Source organism: Seriola lalandi, unplaced genomic scaffold, assembly GCF_002814215.2.
Source record: "Seriola lalandi dorsalis isolate HSWRI2012SDOR001 ecotype SW California unplaced genomic scaffold, Sedor1 jcf7180002054927, whole genome shotgun sequence".
Taxonomy (NCBI): Eukaryota; Metazoa; Chordata; class Actinopteri; order Carangiformes; family Carangidae; genus Seriola; species Seriola lalandi.
The window spans coordinates 121,263-136,685 of NW_019525479.1; the positions used below are offsets into that span (position 1 = coordinate 121,263).

At 40.2% G+C, this 15,423-nt stretch overlaps 1 protein-coding gene across 2 annotated transcripts in view; it reads right to left on the reverse strand.

Annotated features, from left to right (window-relative positions):
* Positions 1-901: 901 nt before the first annotated feature.
* Positions 902-15,423, reverse strand: part of LOC111644235 (DNA (cytosine-5)-methyltransferase 3B-like) — a 39,308-nt gene continuing 24,786 nt past the window's right edge. The window contains exons 6-22 of one of the 2 annotated variants that reach the window (XM_023393024.2): positions 15,144-15,287; positions 12,470-12,628; positions 12,260-12,367; positions 10,060-10,201; positions 9,841-9,963; positions 9,452-9,496; positions 9,256-9,335; positions 8,486-8,598; positions 8,178-8,361; positions 7,778-7,862; positions 7,518-7,663; positions 5,811-5,901; positions 5,219-5,364; positions 4,854-4,939; positions 4,549-4,618; positions 4,307-4,425; positions 902-4,112 (exon numbers count right to left, since the gene is read on the reverse strand). In XM_023393024.2, coding sequence (XP_023248792.1) covers positions 3,971-4,112; positions 4,307-4,425; positions 4,549-4,618; positions 4,854-4,939; positions 5,219-5,364; positions 5,811-5,901; positions 7,518-7,663; positions 7,778-7,862; positions 8,178-8,361; positions 8,486-8,598; positions 9,256-9,335; positions 9,452-9,496; positions 9,841-9,963; positions 10,060-10,201; positions 12,260-12,367; positions 12,470-12,628; positions 15,144-15,287 — 1,983 coding nt within the window. In that variant the 3' untranslated portion in view covers positions 902-3,970. Of the gene's footprint in view, positions 4,113-4,306; positions 4,426-4,548; positions 4,619-4,853; positions 4,940-5,218; positions 5,368-5,810; positions 5,902-7,517; positions 7,664-7,777; positions 7,863-8,177; positions 8,362-8,485; positions 8,599-9,255; positions 9,336-9,451; positions 9,497-9,840; positions 9,964-10,059; positions 10,202-12,259; positions 12,368-12,469; positions 12,629-15,143; positions 15,288-15,423 lie in introns of both variants that reach the window. The other variant, XM_023393023.2, reaches the window with a different exon arrangement.

Below are 15,423 nucleotides of genomic sequence, written 5' to 3' on the forward strand. Positions count from 1 at the left end.
GAAAATTCTGGTCCGATATATGCCTGGGTCTGGCCTAGGTTAAATATACTTCAAAATCTGTGCAGATTCCGTCAATTATGCTCTGGTATTGGCTGACAACTTGAAGGTTTTCTGTATGATCACCAGAACTGGGACAGATATGGAAGTAGCATCCGACAGTCATGCTGTATAGAGATGGGCCAGATCCCGGGTGGAAACGGGCGTATACTGGGACAAAAGCCAGCAAACATGTGGTCCAAGTATTTTGCTGTTCAAGTCCCATTGCTGCATGTCATCCCCTTTCTCTCTCTTTCTTACTGCTGCTATTAGAGGTAAAAATGCCCCCCAAAAACTTAAAAAATGATTCCAATATAAATTTAATTTGCCACTCTTTCCCCAGCCAAAGCTTTTCATTCTGGTTTTAAAACCAAGGGAACAAAAATTCTTTCCAGTTCTACTTGAGTGTAGTCTTTGACACTACAGACCACATCATTTACATTATAATTTTTTTCTTGTGGGGGAACCACAGGGCTCTGTATCAAGACCAATGCATTTTTCCCATTGTATGTACTGTGAACTGGCAACATCCTCTGCAAAAATCAATGAAAACTTCAAATTCTATGTCAGCGAAACTCAGATTTTACACTCCTATCGTAGCAGGAAATCCTGATTAATCCAATTTTAATTACAGTTCTAGGATCAGATCTTTATAATGATAATTATCATACAGCATTTGTGATTATTGCTATGATTTTATATATTAACCAATTAATGCAGTCTGAAAAAAAAGGGGATTAACAATTAATTAAATTAACTAGTTGCAATCTTATTCAACTTTACAAGCCTTTCACTCCACAGAAGACTATTCAAACACAAGAAAAATGCACACTGAAGGATTAGCATTTCAAACAAGACACCGCAGTGGTTTTTAGCAGCCAAGCTGTGTTTTATTGAGTAAAAATTATATATAGGTTGCTATAGGAAGTACACAAACATAAAAAAAAAAATAAATCATTTCTTTTCCACTAACAGTTCAAATGAAGTATAAAAATAACACAGAATCTGTTCTTTAGAAATGCTTTTGCGCTTTAGATTCATTTAAAATATCCTCAAATGTGATTCTGATAAAAGATAAAGCACAAAAGGCTGTAGTAAAAAAAGTAGAAACAGTTCTCAGATGTCATTCATACACAAGTCTACAAATACACTGAATGGGTTTACATCTAAGAAACACAAGATATCAAAAAGCTATTGATTAATATGCTATATATTGTGCTATAATATTACAAATTTCAAGCAAGCTGTATACCGTGTTAATATATACCATATGTGTTCTCGATATAAAATGTCTTAAAAGAGCATTTACCAAAAAAGAAAATAAACTGTTTTTTGTGGTTCAGCAGTGTTAATGAAGCATGTAAACAATTACTTTTTGGTTTTTCAGATGACTTTAAAATCAGACTTGAAAAGTAAAAAAGGTTCCTGGTGGCACTCTAAGAGCCTTTTGACCATCACATAGGAGTCTTGCATTTCCAAATGAACTGGTCATTTAAACATGAAAAACAGGTTCTTTACCAAGGCTTGTGCATTTTGTATAAAACAAACAAACAAACAAACAAACAAACAAACAAACAAACAAACAATGTAGTTCTTGGTCAAATGAGAATTAAAAACACTTGTAAACCTTTCTATTGATACAGTACACAAAACACTGTGTAAAAACAGTTCCAGTGATAAAAATACAAGCTATATATACAGGGCATATGGGAGCAGAAAGCTACAGTATATATTCACAGAACAGAGATCCCATAGGAGGAGTGATGCACAGTTGCCCCTTTGTCTGAGGTAATGCCCATTTAGTTTGATTTGGTGGCAGCCAACAGCATTAAAAATCTTCCAGTTATCAAAACAACAACAACAAAAAAGATATTTCAAAGGACTATGCCAGGTTTTTGTGTGATTGGTCCACAAGTCAAGAGAATCTGTACCAAATTTAACTGTCCAGTAGATCACTCTGTGTGGTGAACATGCTAATGCTTAAACATACAGTATGACATATATACTAGCCAATTCAGTAACAATTCTGTTATAGCACTGGATTGTGGATAACAATCTTTATCATTTTTTTAAGAGCATTAAATAGCATTATACATACTGCATAGTGAAGCATGTGCAGCACACAGACTTAAGTAAAGTATCAACCAGCATCAATTGAGATTATTTTCATGCCACTCCTCTTGTTAATTTTTTTGGAAACTGAAAAACTCCTTTAAAGAAAAAGTAGTCAGTGCTAGTTTACAAAAATATAGTGTGTTCACCAGTGTTTCCGATCATTTTGTTCCTTTCTGGAATAGAAACTGCTGTAAACCAGGATCACCCACATGTGCAGACACTGGCATCCAGCTGTTAGAGTACACTAAAACAATTTTATTTTTAAAACATCTACAGTAGGATAAATGCCATCACTCTTAATTTTTCAGACGTCTGGAATGGTTGACAAAAGACAAAAACTCATTCTCTACATCTCTGTTTTTGCATTGGCTTATTTCAAGTATCTGTATGTAGCTCTCAGGGAGAAGTTGCTGTGACATTATAACTGTTTAACTCAAAGTTTCACACTATCTATACAAAAACATGTTTAGAAAATCTTTAATAGAAGTTTTTTTCTTTTTTTTAACTAAGCTATTTTGCTCATTGGAACTTGTCTCAAAGCAAAAGACAAAAGTAAAATTGTTGTTTTTTTTCTTTTACAACAAACAACAAATAAAACCTAATCTAAGTATAAAACCAACACGTCTCATGTCCAGGTCTGGTCCACTAGCTTGCAGTGCTCGATGTATTTTCCTTCACTGGCCTTTTGAAAAATCTCAAACACGAGATTAGCTAATGTTTCTTTTCATAATTGAATCTAAATAGGTACAAGAGCACTGTTAAAAGATAAAAGACTATTTTGTTAGCATCTAGCAACTACATCTCCCATGAGGCTTTCACAATATTTCCTTTGCCAAGGCTCATGGGATATGTCGTTATGGTATGCAAACAAAATAATCATTATTCTATCTTGGCTAAGAAGAGATGCTGGACTTTTGCTGTCCAGTACAGTTGTAGAATATTTATTACCTTAATTTTAATTTGGCCAAAAACAGTAGTATCATATTTTGGCGTTTTAAAAACAACCTACCTTTTTTTCTCTCTCTCTTTTTTTTTTTAAAAAAAATACAATGTTATATCAAGACTAGTGGAACAGCAGGTGGCCCAGATGGAGCAGGACTTCAGCTGTCCAAATGACTTTGGTTCAAGTGATCTTAAAAGTGTTTTTGTTCAGATGAACAGCCTGTATCAGTTCAACGGAGGGATGAGCACTAAAACGGTTTGATACAGAGCCACTTTAAAAAGCTGTACCGTTGGTGCTGTGTTGTTCCACCTTTTTCTACAACTAGTAAGTGGTGTCAACTTAAAAACAATGCCTTCTAAAAAAAAAAAAAAAAAATCAGATTAAAATCATATTAATCTTTACACAGTCCTACTGTTAAAACAGGAGGGCGGGCGTCATCTTCTTTCCCTTTTAACTCCTCCAGAGAGGCGAAGCAGCCTACTGGCCTCCTTTACAGATAATATAATCAGTGCTACTGACCGGCTGCACTTTCACTTGACCTTCACCCTCCCTCTCTCTCAGACACTGTTGGATATAGTGATAAACCACAGCCAAGGAGCTCACCTGTGCTGTTTCTGCATATCTCTGTGTTAGTGTGTGTTATGTGTGTTTAAGGCTACAGGTGCGTTATCACCAGAATCCAGAAATGGCTGGACACAAACTAACAGCTACTTTCACTATTTTCCCAGCTATACTGTTTTTTTTTTTTTTTTAAAGTGAAACTGGCTTTTTTTTCCTCCAGCTCTTTACAGATGCTGTTTCTGGGAGCCAGTGTCATAGTAGAAAAGCTGGTGTGTATTCACAGGTGGCATATGTTTGCTGATGATGGGTGGTTTTCTATTCACAGGCAAAGTAGTCTTTGAGTGGTGCAAACAAATGCCTGATGACAGGGACGCTCCAGGACCGGCCCAGGAGTTTCTGTCGGGCACCGCGACCCATGTTGGACACATCTGTGTAGTGAACGGGGAAGCCGAAGATCCTGCAGGGGAAGAAATACACAGCAACCATTACGAACAGTGTCGCAATGATGCTAAAGTTGTGTGACACTAAAGGTTTTGATGTAAATATCATCTAAATTGTAACCATCCAGTTAAATGAAACTCATATTTAATCTTACCAGCCATGAGTGTGTGTGTGTGTGTGTGTGTGTGTGTGTGTGTGTGTTCTGCTCACCTCTCCAGCTCAGTGCACCACAGTATGTCCTCCTTCCCGTTCATCAACACAGGGAAGTGCTGGTCTTTCCCCTGTTTGATGGAGTTAGAGCGAGTCGTGATGGTGCGCACCTTTCCAAACTACGAGACAACAGATACACATTCAAACTAAAACAACCAAGTAGCCACTCTGCAATTTAGTACTGCAAAGGGTGAAAAAAAAACATATTTCTTCATCATTGACTTATTCTGTGGATTTCTGACCTTTGCAACTCTGCCATGCTCCAAACAGTCCTGCAGCTCCAGCTTGTCCATCCCAGAGGCGCAGAGAGGCCTGAAAGTGAGAGGAGGAATCACATTGAGTCCTACACACTGTCACACAGAATATAAAATAGTTTTTTGTGCAGAACACAGTGCACATTTTATCCTTAGACTCTGCAAGTGTTGAAAACTGAATGGATCCTACGATGACAAGTCACATAAACCCACCAGTGTTTAGAGTCAACATGTTTGTTTTTCCCTGACAAACTGGGACTCGGATACATTTTAAATGTGAAGAGTTCGCCCACCTGTTCATGCCTGGCAAGTTTCCCCAGAAGTATCGGGCACGGTGAGCAGCGGAAACCTCAATAGCATCAATCATGACGGGGTTACACTACAAAAACAAAAAACACAAAGAAACACGGTGATTACTCATAAACTCACGGCACTCATAAAAATAACTCTTTTTTGTTCTTGAACAAACAAACAAACAACCACCAAAGGGGAATTCAGAAATTTAGGCTCGGGACATGCAACTTTTATGTTGTTAAAATGTATAAATGTTTGTAAGGATTAGGTCTTTAACTTTGTCGTCTGATATACAGTATATGAAAAAGATTTTAATGCATTAGATATTTACAGCTGTTTATTCTCCACAGTCCATGTGACTCACCTCCAGGAATCGTGAGATGTCCCTCTTGTCGTTGACGCCCATGGCGACCACATTCTCGAACATCCAGAAGAACGGCCGGTTCTCTCCTTCTTTGGGCTTGGCCTCGCTCAGCAGACGGTAAAACTCAAAGAACAACCTCCCTGTGCCTTCTAGAGCAACAAAAACATGATCAGAGTCCGTAAAACTTCACAGAACTGCTTGAATGCTTCAGTACACATGGCATATCTCCCCAATACTCAGTTTGAAAAAGCATCTTTTTTTCCCTAAGAATTGTACCCACAGAGAAGGAAAGCATCAGAGATAGCGGTTTAGACAATCATGAGAGATTATAAGTATTCACCTTATCTCATAATAATGAAATTCAAATGACTAAGGTTTCGAGTAGACTTTAATGCAGGGTTAAACCTCCGTACCCATTCACTGCTCAAACACAGCACTACATGAGTGCTTTTGAATGAACAGCAATTTACTAAAACATCATTTAAAATGGAAACAACATCACTTCCATCATCACTACAATGTCAGCTACCATTTCTATGATGAAAGTCACAATCAGAAGTCTAATATATAATTCCCTCTGGCAGGTACTTACCATACAGGCCTTTCCTTGCAGGATTGACTATTGAGAGGTCGTTGCAGGGACTTCCCCCTATCACCAGGTCAAACGGACCCCACTCCAGAATCTGAGAGAGACAAGAGCACCACCTAGTGTTAGACTCAGTGACATAACAGCAAAATGACAGTGTATAAGGGAAACTCATTAATGACATACTGAATACTGTACGCAACTTTACATACAAAGCAGTGAGGTTTTATTACCCAGAATAATCCAGAACTGACAAGAAAAATGAAGTTATTTTTCTATTTTGTTAATTATTTTCATTAAACTTTTTCTGCATGCAGATGATTTCTCTTTGAGTGTATGCCCTCAATAAGTAAAGTCCAAACGTCATTAGAGCTGCAATTAACAATTATCGTCATTATAGATTAGTATGTCAATTATTTTCCTGACTAATTGGTTAATCGTTTTGTCCATAAGATGTCAGAAAAATACAACAAAATATATCATAACTTTGCAAAGCCCAAGTTTATGTCTTTAAATTACTTGCCTTGCCCGACCAACAGTCCGGACCCCAAAGACAACCAAGAAAAAAACATTCATATTTAAGAAGCTTAGACCAGTGACATTTGGACATTTTATCTTACAAGATTATTTGATAATCAAAACACATTTTCTGATGATTGACTAATAGATTATTTGTCTGATCGTTTCAGTTCTAAATGTCATTCATTCATTTCACCTGCGATAGACACACAACTACTAATTTAACATCTGCTCACTCATCTGCTTTGTTATCTTTTACCCTTTACACCCCCCCCCACTCAAGACAATAAAGAGAGCTGAATAGAAAGAAAGGAAACAGGGAGAGAGAGAGAAAGAGAAGAAGAAGTTAGGGGTGGGATGCTCTTATTAATCTCTTACATAAGAGATAATAGAGAACAGGGGCATGAACCCGACACACACACACACACACACACACACACACACACACACACACACACACACACACAGCGTGACTAACAAGTGAAAGGGTTCCTGAGGGGATTTACAGAGGTTGAAGCTGCTCTTTGTCCTCTGCCCCAAACTCCAAACTACATCACTGCAGCTGCCAGTCTGGTGTGTGTGTGTGTGTGTGTGTGTGTGTGTGTGTGTGTGTGTGTGTGTGTGTGTGTGTGAGCACTAACCCTAAACATATATGTAGAAACGACTGGAGGTTTTTGTCAGGAGTAACTCCAGTGAGGTTGGCAGGATACTTATACTTAAGTATTAGCATCAGAATATACTCAAAGTACAAAAAGTAAAAGTACGCATCATGCAGTAGGAGCACTTTTTTTTTTTTTTTTTTTTTTAAACCTGAGCAAGTCAACTCGGCTCTCCGTCCTCTCCAATAGCAGCTTCCAACTGTCATGGTAACCAGGAACTACACACCTACAATCCTACCTATTGTCACCTATGACAGACACTTCAGTAGTTTTGCTTTAGATGAAGCGAAACTCAGGTTGACTTTGTGTTTGTACATGTTAAAGTAAAACCTTTACTAACTAACCCTTTTTTTCCCCCCAAGATACTCTCTCTCTTTGTCTTCAATAAAAGCCAAATGTATATTATAAAATGTATAAGTCACGTTTTCAGTTACATGCAGATCCACAGGAGCATTTTGAGCACTTTGTTCCTGATGGAAGAAAATGAATCCTTTCAGTTGACTTTTCTCAGTCAAGCAAACATTTTCTTCCTTACGTTTTTCTTGGAGATGTCCCTGACGTCATGGACGTACTGGATCCTTCCTTCATGTCTGACCACGCCCACTGAGATGGAGTCCTCGCACACCTCTGACGCCACGTACTGGTCCACCTTAAAACCCAGATCCCTCAGAACCAGGTAGCCTGGCAACAGAAACAACAAGACACAGCTTCACATGATGATCTGCTGCTTTTTAGATGAAGAACACATCAAACGGTCGACACATCACCACGAATACATCACACACTCATTCTCACCGGTGGCAATGCCGTCAAACAGGGAGAGAACTCGGATTGGTCTCCTCTGCTCTGCAGGGACTGCTGGGTAAATCTTTGGTTTCTCCTTGAAGATAAAGATAAAAGATTGCAGGGAAAGATTAGAAGAAATTATTTGTGTGCCACAAATATGCTTTTTCTTATCTTTTCTTACTCTCTATTTTATTTCATTTTGCATCTACTCAGTGTCCCAACTCCTACTTCATGAACTCCTCATATATAGCATGAAAATATATTCACAAATTCACAAAAAAACAAACACACAGTAGATATAGTGTATATAAATATTTTAAATGAGAAAAAAGCAACATAACAGTTACTGATCATTCAATTTTTGCCCATTCTTATATGAAACATCTTGAAACAGACCAAAGTGACTTACAAACTCCTGTCCGTTGTCGTTGGCGAAGAACTCCTGCAGCTTGAGGCTCCAGTCGTGCCGCCGCTTCAGGACGCCGTACTGCAGCAGCGGCTGGCACATGTAGCACCTCCACGGGTCCAAGTAGCGAGCGTTGTTAGATGCTCCAGGATCGACCAGGATGTCCAGACAGTCCACGCAGAAACACCTGGAGGTGGACGGACAGACAGACGGTGGTGAACACATGCACGCAGACACATTTTTTTCCACATTGGCAGAGAAATAGTTAATGTGAGGCATGTACTGTTTCTTTGTGTGCATGCGTGTCTGACCTGCAGCAGTTTGCGTTGCCACAGAGCAGAACCTCTCGACCTCCGCAGCAGACGGTGCAGTAAGACTGGTAACCGTCGTCATCGTACATGTAGGACATCTCCAGGTACACGTCCTACACACACACACAAACACACACACGCAAATACGTATTAACACAACTTCACACATTTGCCAGGAGTGTCCATCAGGTCCATTCAACCAAATATCACCAGGCAACAGTCGGGACAAAACGTGTTTGTTAAGTGACGGGACGTCTCTGTGTACGAAAGAATTACACCTGTGCTTCTCTTGCTATGACAAGCCAACATGTCTGCTGTTAAAAAGGAGCATTTGAATGCATCACAAGCAGGACGAACATGACTGAGCACAGAGTCAAGAGCTGAGCAGCGGAGTCTGGCAGACATGCTGCATTCACTTCCACCTACTCTTTATTCCTTCAAACTGCTGAGGGCATGAACCGACTAGTTTATGTGTCTGACATGACTGGTTTTATGACTCTGGCATTTAGCATTCACTCTGGAGATATATCAGCTGATGACAAGTTCATTTTACCGGCATCAATATCAGCCTCTGGAAGCTGACACCGGTCAAAACCTGTCTGTATGTATGAGAGCGTTTAAAGGCTCCAAACATTATTGACATACTTGTGTTTATTATTGTTAATATTATCATTATGGGGTTCACTTGGTTTAGAATACGATTCATGACTCAGACACTGAGACATATTAATGATGATGATGGAAAAAAAAACACACTTGTGTTGCTCTACCTTGCATGTTTGGCACAGGCCTCCTTCAAACAGTGGGTGGAAGGTCGCTGCTCTCATCTTTCCACAGGAGAGACAGAACTCTGCCAAAACACACGCACACATCAATGACGGTAAAGAGAAATGAAACGACACAGTTCATAACTCACAAATAATTCACAGTCACAGGAAAACACAATGTGAACGTGTGAGTCTTTACCTTCAATACTACATTTATTCATCCGAACTTCATTGACCATTTGTTCTGAGGGAAAAGGAAAAACAGTGTTAAAAAGTGGCACGTTTCATGCACAATTTCAGCTCCTCTTTTATACTTTTAACAGACAACAGGCAGAGACACTAACACCTGTATATCCCAGCTGACATCAACACTTTTAAATCTCTAATTAATGAGTATGAGTGTATTTGTACTGGTAGCAAGTCATATTGAAAATCTGAATGTAAACCTTCCTTAACGAAAGGATAAAAAGCAAACGCTATAACCTAAAAGTAAAACATAAAAATTTACAGAGACTACATTTTCCAAATATTTATATACATTATATACATTTTGTATGATGTTGAGTGAGCTTGACTTTTGACCTCTACCTCTGCAGTAGGACTCCTCGGGGGCGGCCTTGTTCTTACACAGGCCGACTCTTGGCCGCTTTGCGCTGGGAAAATACTCTGGCAGCGAGACATCGAGGACCTGGTGGTCCAGAGGGTTGCTGTCTGCAGGGGACACACACAGACACACAAACAGATCAGATTCAGTCTTATTCCCTGGTTAATTTGGGGTAAACAGTGTAGCCCTGCTGCTTTGCTCACTGGCGCTGTGTGTAGGTTTGAGTCCCTCCTCTCCTTTGGGCTCGAAGCCACCGTTGGCCCAGTCTAGCATGGGTTTGACCTGGTCCTCCGGGTTGTCCGACTCGCAGGGAGGAAACGTTTTCTCCGCCCGGATACTGGCCATCTGAGACACAGAGGTTACACAGTGTGAGACACAGAGACAGGTGAAGGTGACGGAGAGCTCGTTATCTAATTATGTTATAAAAATCAGTCACATCTCTTAGTAATAAATTAATACATAAATCCAGTTTTACTACTTTTTTCTAAGGAAGAAATTTAAAAGAAGATTAGAAAAATAAGAAAATGATTAATTATTTATTAATTATTATTATTATTTTTATCCTTTGACCTTCAACAACAAAGCTGATCAAAGCCGACCAGGCCGACATGTTATAAAGATCAAAACACAGTGACATGAATCCGATGTCAGTGTTTACACCTGAATGAGATTTGTCATTTTTAAAACACTGGAACATCCTGTGAAGACGCAGCATCCCGACGAGTTTGGAAATAAAACACAGCGACGACGTTCAGAGAAATTATAACTGGAGAGTTTTTTGGAGAGTGTTGAATGTTTAGACAGAGATGAAAGACTGACGGGCGCAGGGAGGAACAGCAAACGACGGTGGAGAGGAGGTGAGAAGACAGAGGAGGTTTTTATGTTAAAGAGACGTGTGAGTGAAAGACAAGGGCTGAGGCAGCGCCGCACAAGGGGATGACAGGAGGTAGACGGGGCGAACGAGGCAGACAAAACACAGAAGCAAAGTGGAGAGAGAGAAAAAGAGAGAGAGAGAGAGAGAAAGACAAAGACAAACAGCAGCATGAAGAGGCCTGCAGTCCAACTCTGTCTGCACTTAAACACTCACACAGAACTGACAGAAACACACACCTGTCTCTATGACACAGAGTGAGAGTAAGTGGACTGATGTGCAGTGAAAGACATTTTCAATGTCTGTCTGTCTGTCTGTCTGTCTGTCTGTCTGTCTGTCTCCCAGGTCTGTAGATGATTCCTCAGACGACACCAACTCAATATTGGCACAATGTCCAATTACTGGCTACTTTCCAGACCTTTCAACCATGTCTCTCCTTCTTCAGGTTCACTGGGGTTTCCTAAGTTGTAAACAGGGCTGCATTGAATGATAATTTAAATAACCGATTCACTTACTGATAACTTCCTGTATATTAGATTAATTGTTTGTTTGTTATAAAATGTCAGCAAATAGCACAAAATGTCCACGAGTCTCCAGATCCCAAAGTGATGTGAAATGTGATGAACCCAAAGTTGTTTTTGACTTTTTAGCTTCAAAATATCAAAATTTGTTAAAAAAAAAAAAAGAAAAAAAAGAAGAAATTTTGCTTTGCTCAAATTGTCAGTTTGGTTCCCTATTTTATATGATATTTTTCATGTATATAATGTTGGTGATGTTGATAAATAAATACAGACAAACTCAACACTGAACGCAGATGCACGTCACAAATTTCGCTTGTTTTGTTCAATATAAAATAGTTTTTGTAAGTTTACTCTCAACAAATGAGCCATAACTTCAGTATAATTTTGCATCAGCACAGACACTGAAGACCTGTAGGAAGACATCAGCTGTATCATTTGTCTATTTGCTTGACATATGACACCAGTATCAGACAGCAGAAGAGAAAACAGTCCTGATATGTGTCTGCAATTCTGCAACAACCTCAACAGATCTATTATCTGTGGTGCGATCACATATTTACTGAAGTGCTTGATGTGTATCTGCACAGTTTGAGACGTGATGTCATGTCTCCTGCGTTGTTGTCCTGACGTGTTTGATGTTGTCTTTAAGTTATTGACAGGATGAGATACAATAGATAGTGAGGAGGAATCCCTGTCACACACACACACACACACACACACACACACACACACACCTGTGTTTGCTTTACTTGGCTACTGTTACACACACTGTGGTGTAAACATGCGTAAATGCACTTGCAGTGTACCAGTGTGTTCTTGGCAGGGAAATCAGTCAGATTTGACACACGTACATGCACACACACACACACACACACACACATCGGAAATTTTTAACAAGCTAAGCTTATAAGTTGATAAATTTGAAAACCTTCTGGTGACCAGCTGGACAAGTTCCTGTGAGCTTTAATAAACAGATGAAGAAGCAGCAACTAAAAACACCCTGACTCTTACCTCCAGCGCCTGGAAGATCGCCCTGCGGTAGGAGGCCAGCTTGGTGTACGAAGCCTGGCTGAAGAACTTGGGGAAGGCAGTAATGGAGTCCAGTTTGTCTGCTGAAACCTGGGGACAAAAAACATGGCATCAGACAGAAGGACGACATGTACAATTATGATTCACTTCCCTTCCCTCCCTCAGTCTGTCTGTTTTTCTTTCCCTCCTAACCTCAGAGAATTTGCCGTCTCCAAACCACTGCAGCCACCTCATGCCGTGGCTGGCCTGCCGTTTTCCGGTGGCGCGCCATGTCACCACGATGCCGGGCCACCAGGAAAATCCCTTGATCTTTCCCCACACCAGCTCGCCGATGCCAAAACCTTTGTTGTCCTGCATGTGGGAGGAAGAGGGAGAGAGAGAGAGTGAGGATAAGGTCACATCTTGTCCATCACTACTTTACCAAAGCAAAAAGACTCTTATTATTCCTGAAGTAAAGAAAGACAGAAACGTAGAGAAAAAGTGTAGAGACGTTTTGTCGTCGAACCAGGATCCATCAGGTTTGAATCATAGTGATTTGAGATCTTTTGGAAAACTCTTCCTAACGCTGCAGGTGCAGAGAACAGAGGAGAGAAAACAGTACACTTTGGCAGAAATATCTTGTCTTGCTGACAAGGAGGAGGAAGAACAAGGAAGACAAATGGTTTGACATGATGACAGAAATCTGTAATGATATCTGTATTGTGCAAAAGCTGAAAAACCCCCTATTTCAGTTCTAGTAAAGACACAGAAAATGAAGGAAAGATTAGAAGAGCGAGCTGAAAACAATAGTCTGGACATATTAATTTGCTGATGCCAAAAACTTTTCTTGTCTTGAACAAAGAAAGAAGGAAAAGAAGGAGGGGAAAAAAACTTGTGATAAAAAGAAACTTGTCAACTTTCTCCTGTAACCTCGACTAAAACTGCGGATCAGGAAAGGAAAAGGGGGAAAGGAAGAAATCCTCAACATTGGTGTTAAAACCCACTGAGCAGATAAATGCAAAGGTTGAAGGGTGAATGAACAGAGAGAAAAAACAAATATAAACTGTAAAAAAAACCAAAAACATTTGTTTTCTCAGAAAAAGAGGACGACTCAATACGTTTGGGTTGATATACAATAATATCACAATATTCCCCCGATATGCAATATTTTTCATAATATTACATTTTTTTACTCACTGCTTTGCTTACTGCATAATGTGCCTTATATATTTAAAACAACTTAAACATTAAATACAAATAATAATCATATACGATAACATCATGTATTGCGATATCAACCAAGCCAATCACTGACTGAGAACATCAATCACTGTTTACCTCCTCAACAGTCAATGCGGAGGAAAGAGTTTCCTTTAATGGATCAATAAATTATCTGATTTTAATTACGATTAAATATCGGAATCTTAAAAGCATGACAAACATTAACTTGAGAGTATTTGTCCACCTTGGCATCACTCTACACCTGCCTGTAAATATCTGTGCACTCTGATTTCCTTGTTTGCTCAGGTGTTTTCTTTGTTTCTGCTGTTTGTTTTGCACTTTGGCCTCTTTGTGAGCAGAAAACTTCCAACATCCCTGATAATGCCATAAGTGACCCATTTTTCTTTCTCCCTTTCTCTCTTTTGAAAGTTACGTGCGCTGGTTTACGAGCAGGTGGGAGTTCTATGCATGCAAACAAATCCCGGCAGAGCCCGGGGCTATGTGATTCCTCAGTCCGTCTTAAGAAGAGAAAACCCATTAGGCTTTGTAATGGAGTCTGACTCCACTAAAGGAAGCCACGCTCCGCTGAGTCCAGGACCCAGTGAAAACACACACAAACGCACCAGACGCATCGACATACACAAAAAGCACACATGAAGGGAGGCGGCGTGCACGCAGCGGAAAACACAGACACACAGTGTAGAGACATGCACAGGACGACATGCATGCAGACCTGAGTGTGTCTCCAAACACACACACACACAGACACACACAGAGGCCCTGCTGTGCAGACTGGTGGTCGTCATGACCTGAATGAAACTATTGATACTGAGCAAACACGGCCAGACTCTGTGTGTGTGTGTGTGTGTGTGTGTGTGTGTGTGTGTGTGTGTGTGTGTGTGTATGGCCACCTGCACTAACACAAGGCCAGGTGGAGGAGGTTCTGTGGTCTGCGAGGGGAGTTACCCTCCTCCTCTTTCTGTTGCTGCCAAACCTCCCACTTCCCAGTTCCCCTTTTTAAATATTCTCTCTCCTGCAGCTTTTCCTCTCCCTCTCCTTCACTCTTTTCCTTCTCCTCATCACAGATACTCTCTGATCTCTGCAGCTCACTTCTACACTTTTACAGTACTTGATCAACCTTGCAGATTAACCCTTGAAAACTCAACGTCCCATCGCCACTTCAGGTGTGTTTTGATCTCTTCACACGTTGACAAATTATACACCGTTTGTTTGTTCGTTGGTACATTTGTATCTGCACAAAACATTTTAGGATCCATATCACTGCAACAGCTGCTGATACAGAATCGGTTCAGACTTGTGGCGTTTCCCTCAGAAAAAGGTGCAGCTCCAGACTTTAGTTTCCCTTTAGTATGCCAAAAAAGGCAAGGCAATTTTGTTTTTTTTTAAAAACCCCCAAAAGCTATAAAACCTACTGTAACTTTGCTTCAGTTTCTCTTCTTCTCATTTTGACTTTTTGGGTGTAAAATTTAAGAGAAGAACATTTCAAACGAGACCTTCTGTAGATGCCGAGATATCTTTACATCAGTAATGAAAGTCTGGTTTCTGGTCCTGATATCCAAGTCTCTTCCATCATGCATCTGTGTCTCCCTCCCTCCCTCACACACACACACACACACACACACACACACACACACACACATCTTACATTGTACTCTGGCTGAGTTTCGGTGCTGGATAAGGTGCTGCTGCTCTGGGCCGAGTCTTTGGAGTCTTGTTCCATCAGCTCCAGACGGGGGGCCTCTGGAACCTCGCTGGACACGACCACGACTGTCCGAGGACCGCTGGCGCACTGACGGAGAGCAGGAGAGAAACTTTATTAGACTCAAGAAACAGTTTGAGTAAAAGCAAAAGAGAGAAAGAAACACAGAAGCTAGATTTTTAAAAACAAACACCGTTTCTAGATGAACTGCAGTGAGAGGGAAGGA